General features: G+C 46.5%; 1 protein-coding gene across 2 annotated transcripts in view; it reads right to left on the bottom strand.

Moving 5' to 3' along the window:
* Window positions 1–22,702, bottom strand: part of CLASP1 (cytoplasmic linker associated protein 1) — a 1,635,412-nt gene that overhangs the window by 61,324 nt on the left and 1,551,386 nt on the right. For both annotated transcript variants that reach the window (XM_086957100.1, XM_086957101.1), the window contains one exon: window positions 8,891–9,007. In XM_086957100.1, coding sequence (XP_086813226.1) covers window positions 8,891–9,007 — 117 coding nt within the window. The remainder of the gene's footprint in view (window positions 1–8,890; window positions 9,008–22,702) is intronic.

Genomic DNA, 22,702 nt, shown 5'->3' with positions numbered 1-22,702 from the left:
ACCCCTAAAACACTACACCCCAGCATAACCCTACACTACACAAACACTACAACACTACCCTAAACCCTAAAACACTACCCCTGCATGACCCTACACTACAACACAACCCAAAACCTTAAAACACTACCCCCAGCATGACCCTACACTACACAAACACTACAACACTACCCTAACCCTTATTACACTTCCCCCAGCACGACCCTTCACTAAACAACGACCACAACTCTACACTACACTAACACAACACTACACCATCACTACCCCATCACGACCCCCACCCTTAAAAATTAACCCAAACCCCCTTACCTCTCTCGTCATCGTCATCGTTTACAACGCAAATGCATGTACCATACATGCCTTTACAACGTATTTCGTTGTAAATGCATGTGTGATAAAAGCACATGCGTTGTAAAAAAATGTGGGATGATGGTTTGCGGGATGAATGACATTGCGGATTAATAGTATGCGGCCTGAAAGTCCGCGGGAAAAAAAATGCGGGATAAAGGTTGATTACCCCTGTCACCTCACCCTACATGTGTGCAGCCCGGGCTGAGACAGCTTCCCCGGCACGCGCACATACAGTACTTCTCAGGTCTTTAAAAGACCATTAATAAAGTATTGTTATATTACACCTCTTCTCAGGCCCCTGCAGCTCCACTCTGACAATCACTGCACTGGAATTGCTTGGCCCCCACAGAGCAGAGTCTCTCTTAGTCGGGCTGGGCTGCTGCAACATGCAGTGTCTGCTGACACACTTTAATGAAAATGCAAATAATGTCTGCAAGGTCCGGGGACCGCCAGGGAAGGCTTGGCGGGCCGCTGGCGGCCCTCGGGCCCTATATGAGTACCACTGATCTAAGCCCTCTTTTTCATTCAACACATCCTATTTTTGGAGATGGGAAATATTGCATGTATTTAGAGAAACTGTCAAAGAATAGTGAGGCTAGCCATCACTACTACAGGAATCAAAGATTCTGGTACAGATTTAGGTACCCTGCCTTCAGTTTTAAATATAATATCAGAATGACTGTGTATTCAAAAGGTAGAAACGCGACGTCCCAGAGTAGCAATTATTGAGTAATACCGAGGAAGGAAACGCGGCACTATTAGTATGATACAGTAATGGAGGGAAGAAGAGGAGGTAGAGAAACGTGATAGGTCCAAAAGTGGACTCTGCAAGTGACTAGTGTATGCTCACTGAAAAAAGGCCCAACTATGTGCATGCAAAAGATCAAAGCTGGAAACAATGGAATGTACAGTAAAGATGAAGAAGGGAAATGGGTGGTATACAAAATTTCTATATTTTTCTAAAATGAAATGTTCCGGGTAGTTCAGTCGCGTATTGCGAACACTTACCTGCCCACATCTGTCTCCCGACAGGAAACAAGAGAATGGCCATATTACTTTAAAATACTAGGTTCCCAGTTTGCGAGCCACAAAAGACAGATCCAAACACAAGGATCATATGGTACAGCCTAGCTACAAGTGAGGAAATTAGTCACCTTGCTTTGATAACATTCTTAAGCTTTCTTTAAGTTGTACTTTGTCTCTACAAACAATCCATTTTTATTGTACTCTAAGCAAAGGTGAATGGGTCTGACTGCCAAATCTTCCCACTGAACTGATACATATGAGGGTGTTATCTTAATATCTGTGGGTGGAGTTCATCTATAAAGATTTTAAGAGAAGCAGTGTGTACTGGAGGTCATTTGTCATCTTTCCTTATAAAAATTATGAAAGCAAAAAAGCTCTACACTATTGCACAACGTTGGCGTTTTGGATTACAGGCCAGCTCAATCTGGTTCAAAGATTTTTTTAAATGCTGCTATTGATCTACAATACCAAAGTGAATTCGGAGTGGTTGCAATGAACAAGTTACTTACCTTTGGTAACACCTTATCCGTTAAGAGACTCTATATAGCAGCAGATTCCTTCTCTCAGAATTATCCCCAGGCGTTTGGCTGGATCTGGAAGTTTTTCATGAGCAGTACCTCTGCTCGCTGGTATGGTGGAGTTGTTCGGCTACGCAGGGCATCGTCTGAAGTGATGTGTGCAGTGCCTATATAGGCACCACCACAGTGCAATAACATCAGTTTCTTTTAGTGACATTACTTGTCAGGAGCACTGAACAAACGAAGAACACTGACCACTGGTGTCAAAAGTAGGGCCCTGAAAGAGGAAATCCCTATCGCTGAAAATTCATTCGCAGATCGGGAGGATGGGCGGGTTGGTAAGGATTCTGTGGCTAGATAGTCTCTCTAACAGATAAGGCATTACCGAAGGTAAGTAACTTGTCTATCTGATACAGGCTTCGAGCCGCAGATTCCTTACCTTTGAATTGATACCCAAGCAAAACCAGTCCCGTAGGAGAGTTTGCGGACGCATTTAAACTAGGAAGTCCTGCACGACCAAACAGGCGACGTGTCTATCCCACGGACTTGACTGTTCAGGCAATAATGTTTAGTGGACATGTGCAGGGATGGTCGTGTTGCTGCCCGAGATATATCCAGGACCAGAACAACACGTGCTAACACAGTGGTCACAGCTTTAGCTCTGGTGGAATGAGCATGTAAGGCTTCAGAAGGCAGCTTCTTTGCCAATGTGTAGCAGATCTTGATGCAGTATATGATCCATCGAGAGATGGTGCGCTTCAGCACCACCCTACCCTTCGTTGCTCCATTAGTCCCCACAGAGTTGGTAGTCCACCAGGAACTTTCGTGCGTGGCCAAGGTAGAATGACAACGCTCTTTTTGGGTACAGATGGTGGGGTCACTCCCCACTGCTTTGGAAGGATGTGGAGGAGCATAGAAGATGGGCCAGGTGACAGATTGGCCCACATGAAATGGTGGGACCACTTTTGGCAAGAAAGAGGCCCTAGTGTGAAGCACCAGTTTGTCACAGTAAACTGAGAAAAAGGCAGGCCTGGAAGGCAAAGTCTGCAGCTCGCTCACCCTCTGGGCAGATTACCATGAGAAAAGGTGTCCATTGCACAGAGGCTCGAAAGAAGTACACATCAGGAATGTGAGGACCAAATTAAGGTCCCATTGAAAGATAATAAAAGGAGAAGCAGGGGACATATGTACAAGGCCCTTCAAAAATCTATTTACAATAGGAGACTTAAAGAGGGTTGGTCATCAGACAGCCGCAAGAAGGCAGACCGAGCATAGGAGAACCCAAAATAGAGCCCTGCTGGGCAAGGGTAAAAATAGAAAGCAAAATATCAGAAAGAGAGGCAGAAAGTGGATCAATGGACTTTTCTGTACAATATGATACAAATCCCTTCCAACGGAAGGTGTATCCCGTCTTGGTGGAAGGATGCCTGGCTGCCAGAATAATAATGCAGACTCCGGGAGGAAGGTCGAAAGCTATCAACTGCCGATGCTCAATCTCTGCGCAAGAAAACGGCGTGGAAGACTCTCCCCTGCTGCTGGGACAGATTATCCTCCCAAAGGGGCAGCCAGATCGGAGGATCGATGACCATGCTCAGTAGATCGGGATAACAGACTCTCCATGCACATTCGGATGCCACAAGGATGTCTTCTGCCCGTTCATGCCTGATCTTCTTGAGTACTCTGGGCAGGAGTGGTATGGGCGGAAATGCGTATAGGAGGCCTGAGCTCCACTCGAGACTCAAAGCATCTTCGAGCAAGTGCCGCCTTGGAAACTCCTGACATTACACATTCTGGACAGTGGCGAACAGATCTAACCAAGTCTCACTCCACTGCTGAAAGAGACGTTGAGTCACCTTCAGTTGGAGACGCCAATCGTGATCCGCTAGGCATCGATGGCTAAGTTCGTCCACCTTGAGTTTCAGGGAAAGGCCCCGCAGGGTCTCTTGACAAAGGGTTCTCAACGGCACCCCGCCCTCTTTGTTGTAGTACAACATGGTGGCGGTGTTGTTCATGAACACTTGCATCAGCTTTCTCTTGATGGAGGGTAGAAAGGCCTTCAATGGCAATCAGATCGCTCTGAGCTCCAACAGGTCGGTGTGTGGAGCACGTATTCTGCCGGAGACCAAAGTAATCTGACATTCACCGCTTCCAGATGGCCGCCCCATCCCAGGAGTGACACTCTGTGAGATCTGGTTGGGGAAGGGAGAGGGTTCTGGCTGTGAACCACTAGCAGTTCATTAGCCACTGCTGCAAATCTTTCACAGTCCCCTCCAAGATCTGGACCAGGTCGTAGTGATTTCTCTGATGCTGCGCTCACTAGAACTTCAGGTTCCACTGCAGAGCCCACATATGTCATCTGCCATGCGTCACCAGCAGGATGGAGGAGGCATGAGACTCAGCAGCCTCAGTCTTACAGAAATCCAGGCTAGAGGCTAAAACATGGGTATCACATCCAGAATATCATGAACTCGCCGCCAAATAGGATAAGCCCAAAACTGCAGCTATGATGTACGAGAGCATCTGAGAGGGAGTCAGGTGTGACTTCGGTACGTTGATAGTGAACTTCTGTGAATGTAGGAGGTCTATCGTAGCCTAGAGGTGAGAGACGACATTTTGGGTTGAGCTCCCTTCAACAGCCAGTTTTTGAGATAGGGAAAGTCTGGCACCCCTATTCTCCACAGTTGAGCTGCGACCACCGCCATCACCTTGCTGAACATCAAAGGGGTGCTGGTAAGGCTGAAAGGGAGTACTGCGAACTGAAGGTGCTCGTGGCCTATTGTGACCTACAGTGAACGCCTGAGGGTAGTCAGTGCAGGTCTTCAAGTCGTGGTCGTGCTCAAAGCAACAGAGGCAAACAAGGAGCCGGTCCATCACTGAAATCTGTGGGTGACAGGCGCCACAGGGCTTGAAACTGGCCTTCCTAGGTGGCGTCCTGCCACACCAAAGAAAAATCTCAAAAAGACTTTGACAAAAAGTTGAGAAAGTCAGTTAAAAAATCACTGGGGGCAGTTTTCTCCTTTCTCCGGATCTGCGCTGACTGGTGCTGAAAGAAAAGCACTGACGTCGGTGCACTGGGGTGGCAACTATATAGACACCGTGCACGTCACTTCGGGGCCACTGATCACCACCACCTACCGGCACGAAAAACTTCCGGATCCAGTCTGACACCTAGGATTAACTCTAAGGTAAGGAACTCGCCACTGTAGCAAGACCAAGAGGGGAAAGAAGGCATGAGGCTGGGGAATCCACTAGCTTCACACAGTTTAGTTAGCCAGCTATCCTCCACAGGAGGCTGAGCAGAATCAGATATGGGGTGCAGAAATTCCGACTCCTCCCCATCACCTCCTAAACAGTGTTCCTCAGAAGAAAAAAGATTGGAGCCTTCCACAGAAAGAGGAAGAAGGGTTTCTGGATTAGGCGGTAAAATTTGCTCTTCACTCGAAGTCTACCACCACCAAGTTGGTGACGCCTCGAAGTCAGAGAGGGTAAGTGGCAAGGTGTTGATTGGCGCTGCCGACATTGTCGTCGGAGTCTGGTGATCTGATACAAGCGCAGAAGGTAGGAACCCCAAAGGGCTGTACATCCGTGCAGAGACGGAGTCGACCATCATTACCTATTTGAAATCCAGGGCAAACTCACTGGTGTGGACAGCCGCAGCACCACTCACCTCCTTGGGGCAGGAAGGCGCTCTAGATGAAGGTAAAGACCCAAATGTGGCATGCAGAGAGCAATAATATGCTCCCTTCTGGGTCAGAGTCTCCCGGGTTTTGGGGTAAACAGGGAGGTGTGGAGCAAACTTGTGCACGCAGTCCTCAACCGGCAAGAGGAGGAGGCATAAAAGTCGGATCCTCTGCGCGGTGAAGTCAGGGAGAATCTGCGACTGCCTGTGTCGAGACTTACCATGGGACAACGATGGAGTGTGATGTCCACTGAAACAGCTCCTGGACCAGGCTCGCGAAAGGACCATGCAGTGACTGTGAGAGCCGCGCCAACAGGAGCTTCATCCAATGTTCCCACAGTGACTTCGTCGAAGTAAAAGACAGGAGTCGCTCTCCTCGGAGTCATGGTGCTCTCCCAAGCACCTAAACAAAGAAAGGTACGCAGTTCCCCAGTAGAGGAGGCTAAAAAGTGGGGGAAGGGGGTGAACCAAAAGTGGGTGAAGGCACACCGGAGGGGAATCCTCCTTGTTGGAACTAAAGCCCTCACACACCCAGCAAGCTAGGTGTCATGCTTCATCATATGGGCTTGCTCCTCCTCAGGTAGGCGGTGCAATACCTGACGGGCACCCACAGAGGGACTCTTTAGCGGAGATCTTTTGTTCCGATGCCCTCCTGGTTAAAAAAATCAGCCCAGCTCGTCCCTCCCTTTGTTTTTGGCTCTCCCAAGCACCACATACAAATGGAGTGAGGGTCCGTGGATGACATTTGCCGCCAACAAAACCTACAAGGTTAAAATACAAAAAGCCCACTGCTTCAATAATAAAACGTCAAAGAGCCTACAAACTACCTGAGGTAACAGCTTCTCCGGATCTGCGTTGTAAGCGTGGAAAAGAAGAAAAGGACAACAGTGCGAAGGGGAGAGGCTTATATGGACTCTGGTGATGTCACATTCATGGACGACATTGGTACGGAGTCGCACAACAACCGGTTCTGACGCGCAGGGGTACTGCCCCAAAAAATTCTGGATCCAGTCTGGCGGCTGGGGAGAATTGTAAGGTAAGGAATCTGCGGCTAGGCTTTATCAGATTGAGACTTTCCGGTCATAAACTGTAGGCGAAGCCCTCCACTTAGACCTTAATGTCTTCTTCAACATGTGTTTCAACAGTCTTATCCTTTCCTTGCAATGGCCACTTTGGAAAAATGCCATCACGTTAATAGGATGAGAGTCTGGTAGACTAACATCGCAAACGGTCTATTGGCACAAGAACTGAAGCGGATAAGAGGGGGGAAAAAAGGAGAAAACTCACCCAAACTGGACAACAGCAAGTGAAAAAACATAAGTTCATGAAGAAATCAAAGCGAATAGTGGCTGAAGGCAACATACATTGACAGAAGCAAGACAACTGTGATCTAAAGTTCAAACAGTAATAGGCAGCAGTGTATTCAGATATTCATTCTATATTGATGGGCACATTTAACTAGCTAACTGATCTGCTTAGCATGCTAGGGTAGCGCACTTCCTGGAACACCCAAAGAAACAGTCTTATTTTCATTCAGGGAACAGCCACCCTTGGCAGCTTTTTCTCCTTAATCAGGGACTCATAAAAATAATACTGCAGTTGCTAAATATGTTCAGGGGGTAAACTGCAAAATAATAATTAGATATGGATAAAAGAGAGTTGATGTTCTATCTGTGTACATGTTTTCTTTACAAATTTTGTCTCTAACATTCTACATTTAACATTTACAAATGCATTCTACGATTTTGTGCATGAGCAGATATATTATAGGTAAGTATGGCTGTGGTGATTATATTGTGCAAATCTAGCCAAAAAGCAGGCGAGAGCTGTACAGGGTCAAAGACTAGAATAAAGTAAACAAGTGATGGGAGGAGTAGCTGTTTTCTGGACTGTTAATGCATTGTCAAGTGGTGCTCTCTTAAGAGGTGCTTCTTCAACTCTCATAAATTGAAGCAATGTTGGGTCAGTGCTGATGGGTATGGGATTGTTGTGTTGTTCCATATTCTGGGTACATAGATAGAAAAAGACCAGATGCCTTTTTTATTATTTATTTTAAACTTCTTATTATGCAGTCTGATGGCGTCCTTGCTCAGGGTGTAACTAGAACCACTAGACATGGGTGAGCATATCTGAAAGAAAAACGGTGGTGCATGGCTATCTAAATGATGCAGCTAGTTTTGAATATGATGAGAGCTGCCATGTAGAGTAATAGAGTGCCATCAAGATGGGTGTGGTGTGATCATATTTCTTTAGGCCCTGGATCAGACGTACAGTGCCGTGTCGGATGCCTTTACATGGAGCTAGGGTGGAGATGGGAGGCAATGGAGCAGGGTGTTATCTCCCAAATGTGAGAGTATGCGGGCTTGATTAGCAGTTCTGAAAATGGCTTTCCGGAATAAACAGTTTCACGTCCTTTAGAAGAGAGAGCTATTACCACGTTGTCTGTGTTTTTTGACAATGTATTTCTTGAGGGCGATGTTAGTGACCAGGGTGAATCCAAGGGATTTGGCATTCAGTGAATGTTGGGGTTTGTAGCTGTCAAGGTTCAGGTTACATGACACAGGTTTGTGCTGTATCTTGATTGCTTTTCTTAGCAAATAACAGGAATTCTGTCTTTACTGGATTGGCTTCAGGGTGGCGCTGGACAGCCAGGTGTGGATGATGTGCAGGCAGTGCTCAAGGTACTCTATTTGTAAAGCAGAGGAGATTTTCAAGTATAGTTTTGTGAATCTTGATGGTGTTAGCTGTGAGTAGTGTATCAAGCGGTTCAAAATAGAGGTTGAAGTTGACAGGGAAAAATATGGAATCCTGGGAGACTCCCCAGGTGATAGGGATGTTTTAGGACCATGAGGTTTCCCCCTGTGAACAAACAGGTGCCTGTTATAAAGGTAGTAGGAATATAGGAGTACCAGCAAAGGATCATGCTGGGGAATTCCATTCAAGACTACAGGATGCATACAAGAGCGATAAGGTTGACTGCGTAAAAGGCAGCAGAGACGTCCAGTAATAGTGTATTGTTTATGAATGTTCACGAAAATATGTCGTAAGCATAACTACTATCTAACTATTTTAAAATAGTTTACGTGGATAAATACATACTAAACATAGTCCTTTTCTGGATTTTTCTCACAAAACAGTAAATGTCCACTTAGAGTAGGCATTTACAAGCTGCCAGAGAATGACTCTTCGAAGAACCACCTTGCACCATTACTCCCAGTAAACAACAGTTCTTTGCCATAACTGTAAGGTGATTTAGATACCCTTTTAAAATATAAAACAAGCACATACATGCATGGAATACAATGAAGTTATATCATACCTTGCTCCCCGTAAGTTGGGCGAGATGTGGCTTTAGCTCTTCTCCAATTACTGAGTAAACTGCTACCAGACAAAAGACACTAGCTTTGCGAACGCTGCTCTCAGTGTTATCGTAGCCCTTTAAAGCAAAAATATTTTTTAAAAACAGTTTGAGGATAAAAGATTAAAGTCAGTTATTAGTCTTGACATATTTGTGCAGAGCTGATGGAAAACAATGTCTTATAGGTCTTCTCATGAACATACCCAACCAACCCCAGTTTGTTTTTACTATGGAGATGACAATATAATCTGAAATAAACAGTACCTCTGAAATGGAATTCTCTAACCGTCACATGTTGGTAGCTTCCCCACAGTCTATACTTGGCAATATGACAACAGCAAAATCAATGGACTGATAAAAAATTAACTTCTCATTCAGATCTGCAAGGTAAAAATTCCACAGTGAGATCCAATGGTAGATTTTGGAAACCATGCTGCTATCACTCCAGACATGGTTCACAACTGTAGAGTCCTCTGCCTCAAACAACAGAAAATCCCAGAACCTTGATAAACCTAGAAGGTATTTTGAACTAAAAGTGATTTTTATAAAATGAAAATCTAGATGGAATCAGATTGATGGCCCTCTTCTGTAGCAGCTATTGAGCTGTCTGAATTGGGGTGCATCATTCTGAAGAAGTTCAGTTAGTAGACCGGTGGCAAAGGTTTGCTTAGAACACTGCACTATTGCATGGGTGCAAGTGCTAATGTGAGACTTCCAATTGTGAAAAGGACTTGTATAGAATGTTACATGGAACAAGGGCATTAGTGTAAGGGTACCAGGGCTCAGGGGCTTGTGTGGAATGTCACAAGGAGCAAGAGCTTTTGTAGAATGCCACATGGGACAAGGATTTGTATAGAATGTTACATAGAACAAGGCCTTGTGTATAATGTCACATGCAAGAAGAGCATGTGATGTTACAAGCGAGAAGGACTTGTGCAGAATGTCACAAGGAACAGCGGTTTTGTGGAATGTCCCACAGGGAAGGGGTATTTCTGGAATGACGCTAGGTGGCAAGGGTTTGTGTTTTGGTGTCCCCATTTTAATCAAACTTTCCTGTAAAATGAAAGGTAATGAATGCCCTTCGACCATGCTTTGCGGGTGTGCTGGTTTTATCAAAATGACAATGATTTTTTTTTTTTAAATCAGTGTGTTAGTGTTTTAACTGGAAAGAATAATGGAAGTAAACTTGGCTTCCGACTAGCTTTCACAATAAAACAGTCACTGATATTTGGATCTTAGAGGTTTGGAAGCCTGGAGGAATGAAACTAACATACATTTTCTGGCAAAAGCCCACACTTTTATGTATTAAATCTTAACGAGCTTCAACTTTTCATCTGAGATCAGGACTTGTGTTTGTGCTGCTTTAGGCATGCAAATAATGCTATGAGATGAAGCAATAGGTAATCAAAGGATGTGTTTGTTAAGTTGTGAAACTGAAACCAAATAACAAGACAAGAGTTTCGGAAAAGGAGAGGACAAGAAGTGAACATGCTGTACAGCCAGCAAGTAGGAAGTGTTTGTGGAAGAGCCAAATGAACTAAAAGAAACATACATACTTCCAGTGCTCTGTATTGGGACTAATCAGAAAAGAACAAAACACCAAAATAGAGCACATAGAAGGATACGTTGGTAAAGGAAATACTAGTTACTTATTGTACTGACCTTTGTGCTCAGGGATCACAACTTGCACATGCTCATATAGACTAAAGATTGGGTATGACGGCCAAGTCAATTAAAGGACCTGGGAGCTCATGGATTGGGAGAACAAAAATCATTAGGGAGAACAGTTTGTACTTACTAGAACGATTGTTATCCATATTGTTAAATGTGAGGATATTAATTTTCCATAGAAAAAGCAGATAAAGTGAAGGAAGGTTTTAGTGGTCAGTCAAAGAGGCTGACCAACATGCCCAGAACTGGATATTAGCCCTGTAGGCAACATCCAATGAGCCAGCCAGACACTTCCTGGTTAGCTAGCTGTTATTTTTTCAGATCATGACAAAAACAATATGCCTTTGAAAAAGAGTTGCTTTTGCCTCAAGTACAAGAAAAGGTATTTCTAGAGAGTCAGAGGCTACTACTAACTAGCAGTCTGCAGGTGACAGAGTGTTGGTGGAGCAAAGTGAAATAGTACACCTCCAAAGTGGGGGGCAAAGCAAATATCAGATTGTGAAGATTTACGAATTAAAATGAAGGACTCATAAAGACTTACAGGAGAGTTTATATGTAAATGGGATGGCTTTGGGCTGAAAGTTCAGTGTACTAAGAGGGAGTGGTTTGACCTAATGGACCAAAATAGTTATTTATATTAGAATCTTACATACCACTGACATATTGCCTCTGCTGCGCCCTCAATTGCACGGCTCTTGTACACAAAGAACAAGTTACTTACCTCAATAACGCTTTTTCTGGTAGATACAGTATCTGCCTGTGGCTTTCTCAACTTTTGAATTACCCCTTGCAAGCATTCCACTGAAATCTTTCTCCCTAGCTCTCCCACGTCGACGAACAAGTTACTTACCTTCGGTAACAATATATCTGTAAGAGACATAGATTAGTTATAGATTCCTTACCTTAGCTTTAGCCCCAGGCGTCAGACTGGATCCCAAAAGTTTTTCGGCAGCACTACCCCTGTGCATCGAAAGGTGGCGTCGGTTGGCTTCGCGTTAGTCAATGGTGTCGTGGTCACCAGGATGACGTTGCGGTAGCTACTTAGACGAGGCCCTTGCGCGATGACATCAGTTCTGTACACAACTTTCCACGCCAGAAGCACAGAGCCACTTGTGCACAAAACTAGGGCCCTGAACGGCAGTCCTTAACCCTAGAAATCAGTTCGCAGAACGGGGAGGATGGGTGGGGCAGTAAGGAATCTATAACTAACCTATGCCTCTTACAGATATATCGTTACCGAAGGTAACTTTTTTATCTAAAAGAGACAATTTGTTCTAGATGCCTTACCTTAGAATAGATACCCCAGCAATACCAACCACGGAGGTGGGTTTGCAAACCAAATTCACACCAGAAAGTACTGGAGAACAAAACGGCCAAAGAAGCCGACTCTCCGGACTTGGCTGTTCAGGCAGAAGTGTTTTGTGAACGTGTGAAGCGATGCACACGTAGCTACCTGACCGATGTCATTAAGGGAGACTTCAAGTCTCAAAGCAGTGATAGCTGTCGTCGCCCTGATGGAATGGGCTCGCAACTTCAATGGAGGCTTCTTCTTTGCCAAAGAATAGCAAGCTTTGATGCACAAAACTACCCACCTAGAAATGGTCCGTTTGTGCACAGCCGGCCGTTTTTGGCGCCCATATAGCCAACAAAAAGCTTGTCAACCACCCGGAATTGCTTTGTGTGATCCAAATAAAATGAAAGCGCACGTTTTGGATCCAGACGGGGGAGCCTCTCTTCCTCTTTGGAAGGAAGTGGAGGCGGAAAGAAGATGGGCAAAGTGACGGGCGGCCGATGTGGAAAGAAGTAATGACTTTTGGAAGGAACGATGAGTTCGAAGGACAACCGTGTCCGGATGAATAGCTAGAAAAGGAGATGTAGAAGAAAGAGCTTGGAGCTCACTCATCCTCCGCGTAGATGGCCACCAGAAAGGCACATTTTAAAGTCAGGAGCCTGAGAGGACAGTTATGTAGCGGCTCAAAGGGAGCGCACATAAGATACGCAAGAACCAAGTTCAAGTCCCACTGGGGCATTACGAAGGGAACAGGAGGAAAAAGATGAGTAATGCCCTTAAAGAAGCGATTTACAACAGGGGACTTGAAAGGAGAAGGCTGATCAGGAAGCCTAAGATAGGCTGAAATGGCGGAGAGGTATCTCTTAAGAGTGCCCAGAGCAGAGCCCTGCAGGGCCAAAGAAAGGAGAAATAAGAGAACCTCAGAAAGAGAGGCGGAAAGGAGATTCACAGCCTTTGCTGTGCACCATGCCATAAATTTGTTTAATCTGCAGGCGTAATACGGTCTTAGTGGAGGGACGCCTGGCAGCCAAGATAACATCACAGACTTGGGGGGAAGGTTGAAAGCTTTCAAGTGTCGCCGCTCAATCTCCATGCAAGGAGGTGGAGGCGCAACAGATTCGGGTGGAGGATCGTCCCCTGCTGCTGCGACAGAAGATCCTCCTGAAGAGGCAGACGGATCGGAGGATCGATGGGAATGTGTAATAGCTCGGGATAACAGGCTCTTTGTGCCCAATCCGGAGCCACAAAACTGACTTGGGCCCATTCGTGCCTGATCTTCTTCAGCCCTCTGGGCAGAAGTGGTATAGGAGGAAAGACAGATAGAAGACCTCAACTCCACTGGCGATGAAAAGCGTCGCCGAGTGAGTGCCGCCTTGGAAATTCCAACATGCAGGATTGCTGACATTGCGAGTTCTCTTCGGTGGCGAATAGATCCAACCAAGACTCTCCCCACTGTTAAAAGAGTCCTTGCACCACCTCCGAATGAGGAGGCTATTCTTGATCTATCATGCACCTGCTGCTAAGTTCCTCCGCCCTGGCGTTCAGCGAACCAGCCAGGTGTTGACCTACCGGATATATGCCCCACCGTTCCAACTATGTCCAGAGGCAGAGGGCCTCTTGAAATAGGGTCCACGACCCCACCCTGCCTTGCTTATTGCAGTACCAAATAGCGGTGGTGTTGTATGTGAACACCTGCGCTACTCTTTCCCGGACAAAGGGAAGGAATGCTTTGAGTGCAAGACGAATCACCAAAAGCTCCAGAAGGTTGATGTGGAGCCCGGACTCCGCCGGAGACCAGAGGCCTCTGATCTCCGCCTTCCAAGTGCCACCGCCCCATTCCAGAAGTGATGCATTGGTCACCACTGTGAACTCTGGTTGGGGAAGGGAGAGAGATTTTCTGTCAACCCAATCGTGGTTCGTTAGCCACCACTGCAATTGGTGTGCAGTGTCCTCCGAGATCTGGATGCAATCCGACAGGTTCCCTGATGCTGTGCCCACTGAGACTTCAGATCCCACTGCAAAGCCAGCATATGCCATCTGGCATGGTTCACCAGCAGGATGCAGGTGGCCATCAGGCTTAGTAGCTGGAGGGTCATCCTGACCAAAACCTGAGATAGAGGCTGAAAGATCGGAATCATAGCCCGAATATCCCGGACTTTGCGATAGACCCGAAACTGCTTTGTGTCCAGAACCGTACCGATGAAGAGGAGCTTCTGAGAGGGAGTTAGGTATGACTTCGGCACGTTGATGGAGAACCCCAGCGAATGCAGGAGGTCCGCCGTACTCTGGAGGTGGGCGACAACACCGCCTTCAACAGCCAGTCGTTGAGAGAGGGGAAGACTAGACCCCTGATGTGCGCAGATAAGGTGCTACCACCGCCATCAGCCTTGTGAACATCTGAGGGGCACTGGTAAGGCCAAAGGGGAGCACGGTAAACTGAAAATGATCGTGGCCTACCGTGAACTGTAGGTAATGCCTGTGGGCCAGCAGGACGGGGATGTGAAAATAGGTGTCTTGCGAATCCAACGCTACCATCCAGTCTCCAGGGCCGAGGGCACTCAGTACCTAAGCTAGCGTCTACATTTTGAACTTCTCCTTCTGGAGGAAGCAGTTGATGTTCCTGAGATCCAAGATAGGACACAGGCCTTTGTCCTTCTTGGGCACCAGAAAGTAGTCGGAGTAGCAACCACAACCTACTTCTGGGGCAGGAACTCGTTCGATGGTTGAATGGACCAAGAGAGCCATAACTTCCTGTTGGAGAAGGGCCAGATGATCCTTCAACATGCAATGGCAGTGAGGTGAGGGGGGGGGGGGGGGTGATGGACTGGCCCGCTCGCTGGCCCCCAGACCCATGGCGATGGTACCCACGTCCCCTGCCACGCAGGGGCTTAACAGCTTGCGCCGGCCTGAGGCCCTGGTTGGAACGTGGTGGGGCACACCTTCCGTAGCCACGAAAGGGCTGAAAAGCAGACTGCGCAGGGTGAGTGGTGGAGAGGCCCAAGGACTTGGCCTTAGTCTGTGATTCCTTGAAGCACTCTAGTGCGCTGTCTGCCTTGTCACCGAACAGGCGGCGTCCATCAAAGGGCATGTCCATAAGGGTAGCTTGGACATCCCCAGAAAAGCCAGTCAATCTCAGCCAGGCGTAGCGTTTAAGTGCTAAAGGTGTTTAAATCGTCCTACCTAGCGAGTCAGTATGTCCAGTCCACAGCGTATGGTAAACATCGCTGCATCTCTTCCCTCGGTAACGGCACGGGAGAGTATGGCCAGGGCCTCCTCCAGGCACTTGGGCAGCATCTGCGCCACCATATCCCACACAGAGTGTGTATAATGGCCCAACAGACATGCAGTGTTTACCGACCGCAGTCCCAAGCTGGAGGAAGGAAACATCTTCTTCCTAGGATGGTCCAGCTTTTTGGATACCTTATCAGGTGGTACGTTAGGGAATGCGCCTATGGATGTGGAGGCTTGGACCACCAAGCTCTCAGGGGTGGGGTGTTGGGAGAGGAAAGTGGGGTCGCCCGGGGCTGAGCGGTGGCGTTGGGCAATCATCCTATCCACAGGAGCCCCTGTGTTGGGCTTGGACTAGGTGCCCAAAAGGATGTTGGTAAGGGCTTCATTGAATGGCAGCAGGGGCTCCGAAGAGCTTGCTGCCGGCTGAAGAACATCTGTCAGGAGGTTAGTCCTGACTGCCACCATAGGCAGCTCGAGGTTGAGAGCCTCGGCTGCCCTATGCAACACCACTGCATAAAACGCTCCCTCTTTTGTAGCCACGGTAGGAGGAGACAACATGCCAAGGTCTGAGGAAGTATCTAGACCACTGGCTTCCCCCAGTTGCTCTCTCCAGGCCGGGTCATACTGCAACTGGTCAGTTAGAGGGTCTCCAGACCCCTCCCAGTCCTCCTCACCCTCTTCTGGTTGCCAATCTGGCCTGAGTGTAGTACCAGGGTAGAACAAGGGCACAACGGTACCCATAGGCGCCGGATCTGGCGTTGGCTGCTGACGTGGTTCCGGTGGAATCAGCGCTGGGGGCGGGTGTAATCAGGTGACTGGTGCCGATCCGGATCCAGCGGTGCCGGGGCTGGAGCTGCGGGCATCGAAGGCCCAGGTCCCGAGACGAGTTGGTGGGTCCCGAAGTCATGCCAGCAGAGACGGGCTGCCCAAAGATGGCATGCATCGCTACATAAAAGATGCCAAGCTAGGAAGGGGTCGCTCTGGGTCCTGGGAAGGGAAAGAAACTCTGAGTCGACCCTTCGGGCACCCGCATCCCTCGGGGAGAAGTTGAAGAGTGATGATGCGTCTTCGACTTCTTCTTGTGCTCCTGAGGAGTGCGAAGAAGACTGGTGGAGGTGGCGCCGCGATCGATCCCTAAACCTCTCACGCAACCATAAGGGAGCAAACTGCCGGGCCTTGAGAAGCTTTCGAGGTCGCTTCCGCAAAGACTTTGGATTCATGGTACGCCAGTCGGAGCACGACTGGGATCGTGGTCGCGCTCCAGGCAAAACAGGCACACGCGGTGCAGTGCGTCACCGACATCAGACGGCTGCAGGAGCTACAAGCCTTGAAACCGGGCATCCCTGACGTGCACCAGAAGTCGAAGACTCAAAAACTGTGTCGACAATAGTTGCCAAAAAGTGACTGGAGGTACCGCTCTCTCCGGATTTGCGCTGGCTGACACAGAAAAAGAAAGAACTGACGTCAGCGCACAAAGGCGCCATCTAAGTAGCTACCTTGACGTCATCCTGGCAACCAAGACGCCATTGACAAACGCGGAGCCGACGATTCCACCTTTCGACTTGCAGGGGTACTGCTGACGAAAAAATTTCTGGATCCAATCTGATGCCTGGGGGTAATTCTAAGGTAAGGAATCTATAACTACTTGTCTCTTTCAGATGAGGACGTCACAATGGAACGGCTCCGCTTGCGACCCCGCACAATGTCAATGGAGCCATAAAACAACCTTGTCAGCGTGCTGACGTCAGTTTCACCCATTTTTTCCATGCCTTTGAGGGTACGGGTGAACTGGAAACATTTCACAATTATACACAGTATACAACATTTTAGCAAGTATACACAGTATACGATTTAAAGAAGAAAAACTACTGAAAATTCTAAAATATAGACATTTCCTAGTGACAAGCATCATATTACTTTGAATAGCAATAAAATACATGAATTTCTTGCCCATTATTTTTTCCGGTATAAAAAGGCAGTCAACGGAGAGGCAGGAGGGTCAGTGAGGAACCCACAGGCATATACTGTATCCACCAGAGAAAGCATTACCGAAGGTAAGTAACTTGTTCTTCCGATGAATACATCTGCCTGTGGATTCTTCACCTTTTGAATTGGATCCCCAAGCAGTCCTGCTCCCAAAGGAGGGTGCCTGCCTATCTATACCAAAAAATCTTGCAGCACAGAATGTGCAAAGTGACCGTCCCTCCTCACCTCTGAGTCGAAGCAGCAATGCTTCGCAAAAGTGTGGAGTGATGCCCAAGTTGCTGCTTGCAGATGTCCTGGCAGCCGTTGACGGGGCAGGAGCTTTTCCCTGTAACTTGACCACATTTCCAAGATTCATCTGGGTGATTTTTTCCTCGCTGCCTTCTTGAAGGATGCCAGACCCCTTTCTCCAAATTTAATCGTTGTTCCAAATTACGGATACATTAACAGTTGACTTCACTGGGGTCTTTGATACCCAGACCAGCACCTCATTGATTTGGATGCTTTTCTGAACGCTACACTCCGCAATTCTGAGCGGATTACCCAGCGTCAGGAGCTGTGACCTGGTGTTGCCACTAAAGGGCGCCTGATATTGGTTGCCTCTCACCCTACCCCTTGTCCTGAAGAAGACCTGCAGGCAGAGGTTTTAAGTTATCCTATTCGCAATACGTTGGGTCGAAACGTCGACACGTACCCTTGTACTACATTAGATTACCCCGTCCCATCACCTGAGGATGCATTAATGTGCTTACTATAAAAAATGGACATGAATAAATGATGTCCAAAAAATTGCTTTGCAGACAGGCTGAACCGCACTGGTATAGGTTTCATTTACAGCCAGTGTTAATGCTGAATTGTCTTTAAAATTGCCTTTTTTGATGTCTTTCTCTCTCATTTGCTCCATACACGAGCACTTTTCCTTTGCACCCTTTTCCTCGAGCAACTACCGACTTTGATACACTGTCATGCATGGTAATGTGTTTACTGTTTTCGCAATAAGATATTAAAAATAGGAAGTTCTTCACTGGAAATCTAGTGGTTGTTTCTTCTTTCTCTTCGGTGCGTACACAAGAGTATATATTTTTTTGTTTTTTTAGTACTGTGTGCTGAATATTCAAGTGACTTAGCATATTCAATTAGAGATGATTTTTCCCTGGTTTGTCCGGAAAAACACTCTTGTTTTTCTTATCACACTGTACCCAGGTTCTAGGACGTTGATTGGGTTACCCCATTAGTCTGTAATACTGTGCAGATGCCAACAACAGGAACACCTCTAGCTAAAGCAGAAGAAGAAGATTTAGCTCTGGTGGAGTGAGCTTGGATACATTCGGGAGGCTTCTTGGCCAAGGCGTAAGCAGATCTCGATACAGAGGATGGGCAGTGTTCTCTTGTGGACAGCCTTGCCCACATATCCGATAAAGTGTTGGTCATCCAACCTGAAGTCTTTAGTCCTATCCAGGAAGAAGCTGACTACCCACTAAGGGTCCAGGGGGTGAAGCTTCTCCGCCTCCTCAGAAGGGGAGGAAAGAAAGTGGGTAAAGTGATGGATTGTCCTAGGTGGAAGGGAGTGACTACCTTAGGCAGGAAAACAGCTCTAGTCCTAAGAACCATCTTATCCGCATGAATTGAGGTGAAAGGAGGCTTAGAGCTAAGGGCCTGCAGCTCACTAACCCTCCTGGCAGAAGTAATCGTAATCAGAAAAACTGTCTTGAGTGCTAGAACTCTCAATTGACAACTATATAGTGGTTCAAAGGGAGCCCCTCATCAAGAAACTAAGGACCAAATTCAAATCCCACTGAGACATGATAAATGGAGTGGGAGGAAACTTGTTATTCAAACCCTTAATGAATCTCATGACTATGGGAGACTTAAACAAAGAGGGTTGGTCTGGTAAGCAAAGAAAGGACGACAATCCCTTTACAGTAGCCACTGAACAACCCTAATGAGCTAGGGAAAGAGAGGAGCTCAGAATATCCGACAGACGGGCTTGTAAAGGATCAATTGATCTCTCTCTACACCAGTTAACAAATTTAACCGACCAATCAGAATATACAGATTTGGTGGAGTGTCTCCTGGCTGATAAAATAACATCCACCACATTCGGTGAGAGAGAGAGAAGAAACTCGGGTTGCCCAGTTCAATCTCCAGGCATGAAGGTGCAGGCTGTGGGGGTGTAGAACCAGCTCCTGCGACTACAAAAGGAGGTTGAGAGGTAGATGGAGCAGAGGGTGCAATGCGAGGTAAAGGACTGGCCAAGAAGGGTACCACATCCTTCTTGGCACTTAATAGAGACTTCTGACTGCCTAACTTCAATTGGTGCTGATCTACAGTTAACCCTAGCAGAGAGGCACGAAAGCATTGCAAGTGATAACGGGACAGAGGCAATAGATATTTACAATACAGTTTTCAAAACCTTTTTAACCTACTTCACTATTACGGCCAGCAAATTCTAGAAATGCCAAAACGAAACTAAAACTTGATATAATAATAAGTGCAGGTGCCTATGTTGCTAACTAGGTGAGTGATTGAAATCTATGGATATTTCCCACATTAACTCAGCCAGGAAGGCTTACAAATTGGTGCAGCTCCGCTGCAAAAAGGGACTGGGATGATGGCAGATGGCAGGATCTGAAAGTGGCTTGCCTTGCTAAAGATTCTATCTGAAAGTGGCTTGCCTTGCTAAAGATGCTATCAAATGTTGGGCCTTAGTAAAAATGCAAAAGAGAGGGCCATGCGCCTACCCCATCCAATGTTGTAGCTCCTTCTGTTTGGGTGGAATATTTTTCAGCTTTGTATCTGGCATCCAAGTTTACTAACTTAACAGATGATCTAGCGACTGTTCTCTCACCAGACTATTCCACTGTACCGCTAGAGATCTCCTTTGAAGTGGCAGAAGTAACCCTTGCCTTGGACACCGTAACCAGAGGCAGGGCCTCTAGCCCGGATGACATATCTGCAGATCTTTTTTTTACAGGTTGGGGAAAAGTGGTTTAGGTATTTCCTCTTGCTGGCCAATGCCACTGCAAGTGGAGCTTGCATTCCGAATTCCAGGAAAGGCGACAAAGCCTTGTCATGCAACTACAGACCAATTTGTTTAATTGATTGTGTACAGAAAATCTTTGTACGCCTTTAATTGGGTATAATAGAGGGCTGGATTGACAATGATATCCTGTCGTCCTTCCAGGCTGGTCCGCAGGAGGGTAAGCCCCATGGATCAGGTCTTACGTTTTCTCCTTCCATACTGGAATACAATTGTGATCGACCTGTGTGTTGCCTTCATTGATCTCTAATCGGCCTTCCGCCTGGACCCCCACAAGAAACTGTGGCATGTTCTTTCTTGTATGGACAGGACTTTAGCTCTCTTGACTATCCTCATTCCTAAGCATGAGGATAAGTATGCTCAGGTTCGCGTAAAGTTGGGGGCAAAAGGGAGAGTTAGTGGAACGATTTCCCATTTACAAAGGCTGTGTATTGCCCCCAACTTTATTTTCTGTATTTTTTTAAAGTTCTTTTTTATTAAACAAAGCAGGTGGAATGGTCAGTGCATACAATAGATCAATAAATACAGTTGTATCACATTTACTCAAAATAGGTGGTTGTTATGTACATTAGTACAGTGGGAAAGTATACGCAGGATAACAGAATTATACATCAAGGAGTCAGTGGTTCGTCAGTGGGGGTAGCATGTGGGGGCTCAAATATATTACCACGATAAACGTTCTATTTTGTCCAGAGCGCTATCCACTTTCGCGGACAGCCACGTGACACAAACAGTTTTCTCCCGTATCATACACCAGTCCATGTCGGTCTTCCAGGCGGTAAGTGTTGGTGGTGTTGTTGCTACCATAGGCGAGCGATATTCCGCTTAGCTACCATCTGGCCGAGCGTTGACCAGAGTTTGCCTTTGGTGTTAAGATCCATGGGCTCCCAATCATTTAGAAGACACCTTTTAGCTTTGAGCCGTATTTCTGCCCCCATAAATCACTCATTCATTTATTTATTTATTTCCTTCCAGTAGTTGTGGATTAGAGGACACTCCCAGGTAATATGTAGAAAGGACCCCTCTAGGCCACAATTTCTTTTACACATCCCCTCTTCGATCCTGCCCTTCAGAACCAGTCTAGGACCAGAAAGATACGCACAATGAAGGATCTTTAATTGGACCAAACTAAGTTTTGCTGAGATGGCAACCTCTTTCAGCGAGGAGAGCGCTCCCTGCGATTCCTCGTCATCTAATTCCAGGCTGTCCCACCCCACTTCTCCCTCAATGCTGTTAGAGGATCTGTGGTGCTGGGTATTAACTTCTTGCATGTGAGGGAGATAGCTTTTTCCGATAGGTGCCCGTTCAGAAGTCTGTCCTCTAGTGGGGAGGACTCCGGTAGGTGGGACCCAGCCGGGATGTTAGCCTGAAGGGGGTGCCTAACCTGCATGTATCTGACGTATTCTGATGTGTCTGTTGTAGTGAATCAAGTGTAATCATTGCGTTTTGCCTCCTGAGGTCACCAATTTGTGAGAGTCCGATTAGGTCCCATTTGTCAAACCCCTTAGTGCAACCCAGTGTGCCCATGGATTCAGAGTCCCATAGTGGGGTGGCAAGTGTGAGTTTTTCCCTCCACCCTAGAGTTCAGTTTACTGTGTGCCAGATTTGCACTGAGAGCTGTGTGGATCCTGTCAGGGGAAATTTGTTGGGTCTGAAATATAGTGCCCTTGTGAAGCTACCATCCGGGAGTACCCACCTGTCCATCTTGTACCCGGGGTCATCACCCCCACTATAAATGCACTGGTTTATGGATGAGAGGTGTGCTGCCCAGTAGTATTTTTTATTATCATGGAGTGCTATGTCTCCATCATACCAGCCGAGTGTTAATTTTTGAAGCAATATATGCGGTTTACTTCCCAGAGTAGTTCTCTCTGGGTGGATTCGACGTCTTTTAAAAGGTTTGGTGGAACTGGGTCCAGGAAGTTCTGGAGGGCATAGAGGAAATGAGGCAATGCCATCATTCTAAAGAGAAAAACAAAACAGATACCAACCACACTGTATTTCAACTCCTGTCGCTGCAGGTAGGTAACAAACCAATTTTATTTTGAGGCTTGTAAGGCGTATCTTGCCTTTTTACTTATTTTTTTAGACTTTTTTTAACAAGATGTTTTATGTGCAAAAAGAAGACAAAACATTTTAAAACATTTACACAAATCACATATATATACACAAGTTATATACAAAACTATACAAAAATACAAACTGTACACTATACTTCTTTGATCCAATTAATGAACTCAGATGCTTTTCTAAATTTGACAAAGTAACGCTTGATGTAGAAGACAAAGTATTCAAATGATTAAACAATATAAACCATAGTATAATTCATAGGTCTATAGATCAATGTCTGTCATATTTTCTGTGCCTACGCGTTTCGAACCAGTTGACCTCAATTCACAGGTTCTCTTCAGGGCTCTGTCATTTAGTGAGTATCTGCAAGTATGTACAGAGATGAAATTAGTTTTTTGATTTTTGAAGGGGTTTTCTTGCTTATACATTTCAAAAACATCTATTTGTACCTGTTTATCCAGCAGCCGCCGGTCTACAGGTTTGACAT

The sequence above is a fragment of the Lissotriton vulgaris genome, chromosome 2_1 (assembly GCF_964263255.1).
Source record: "Lissotriton vulgaris chromosome 2_1, aLisVul1.2, whole genome shotgun sequence".
Lineage (NCBI taxonomy): Eukaryota > Metazoa > Chordata > Amphibia > Caudata > Salamandridae > Lissotriton > Lissotriton vulgaris.
Note: the sequence above shows the minus strand (reverse complement) of the source record. Positions and strands in the feature narration are given on the sequence as shown.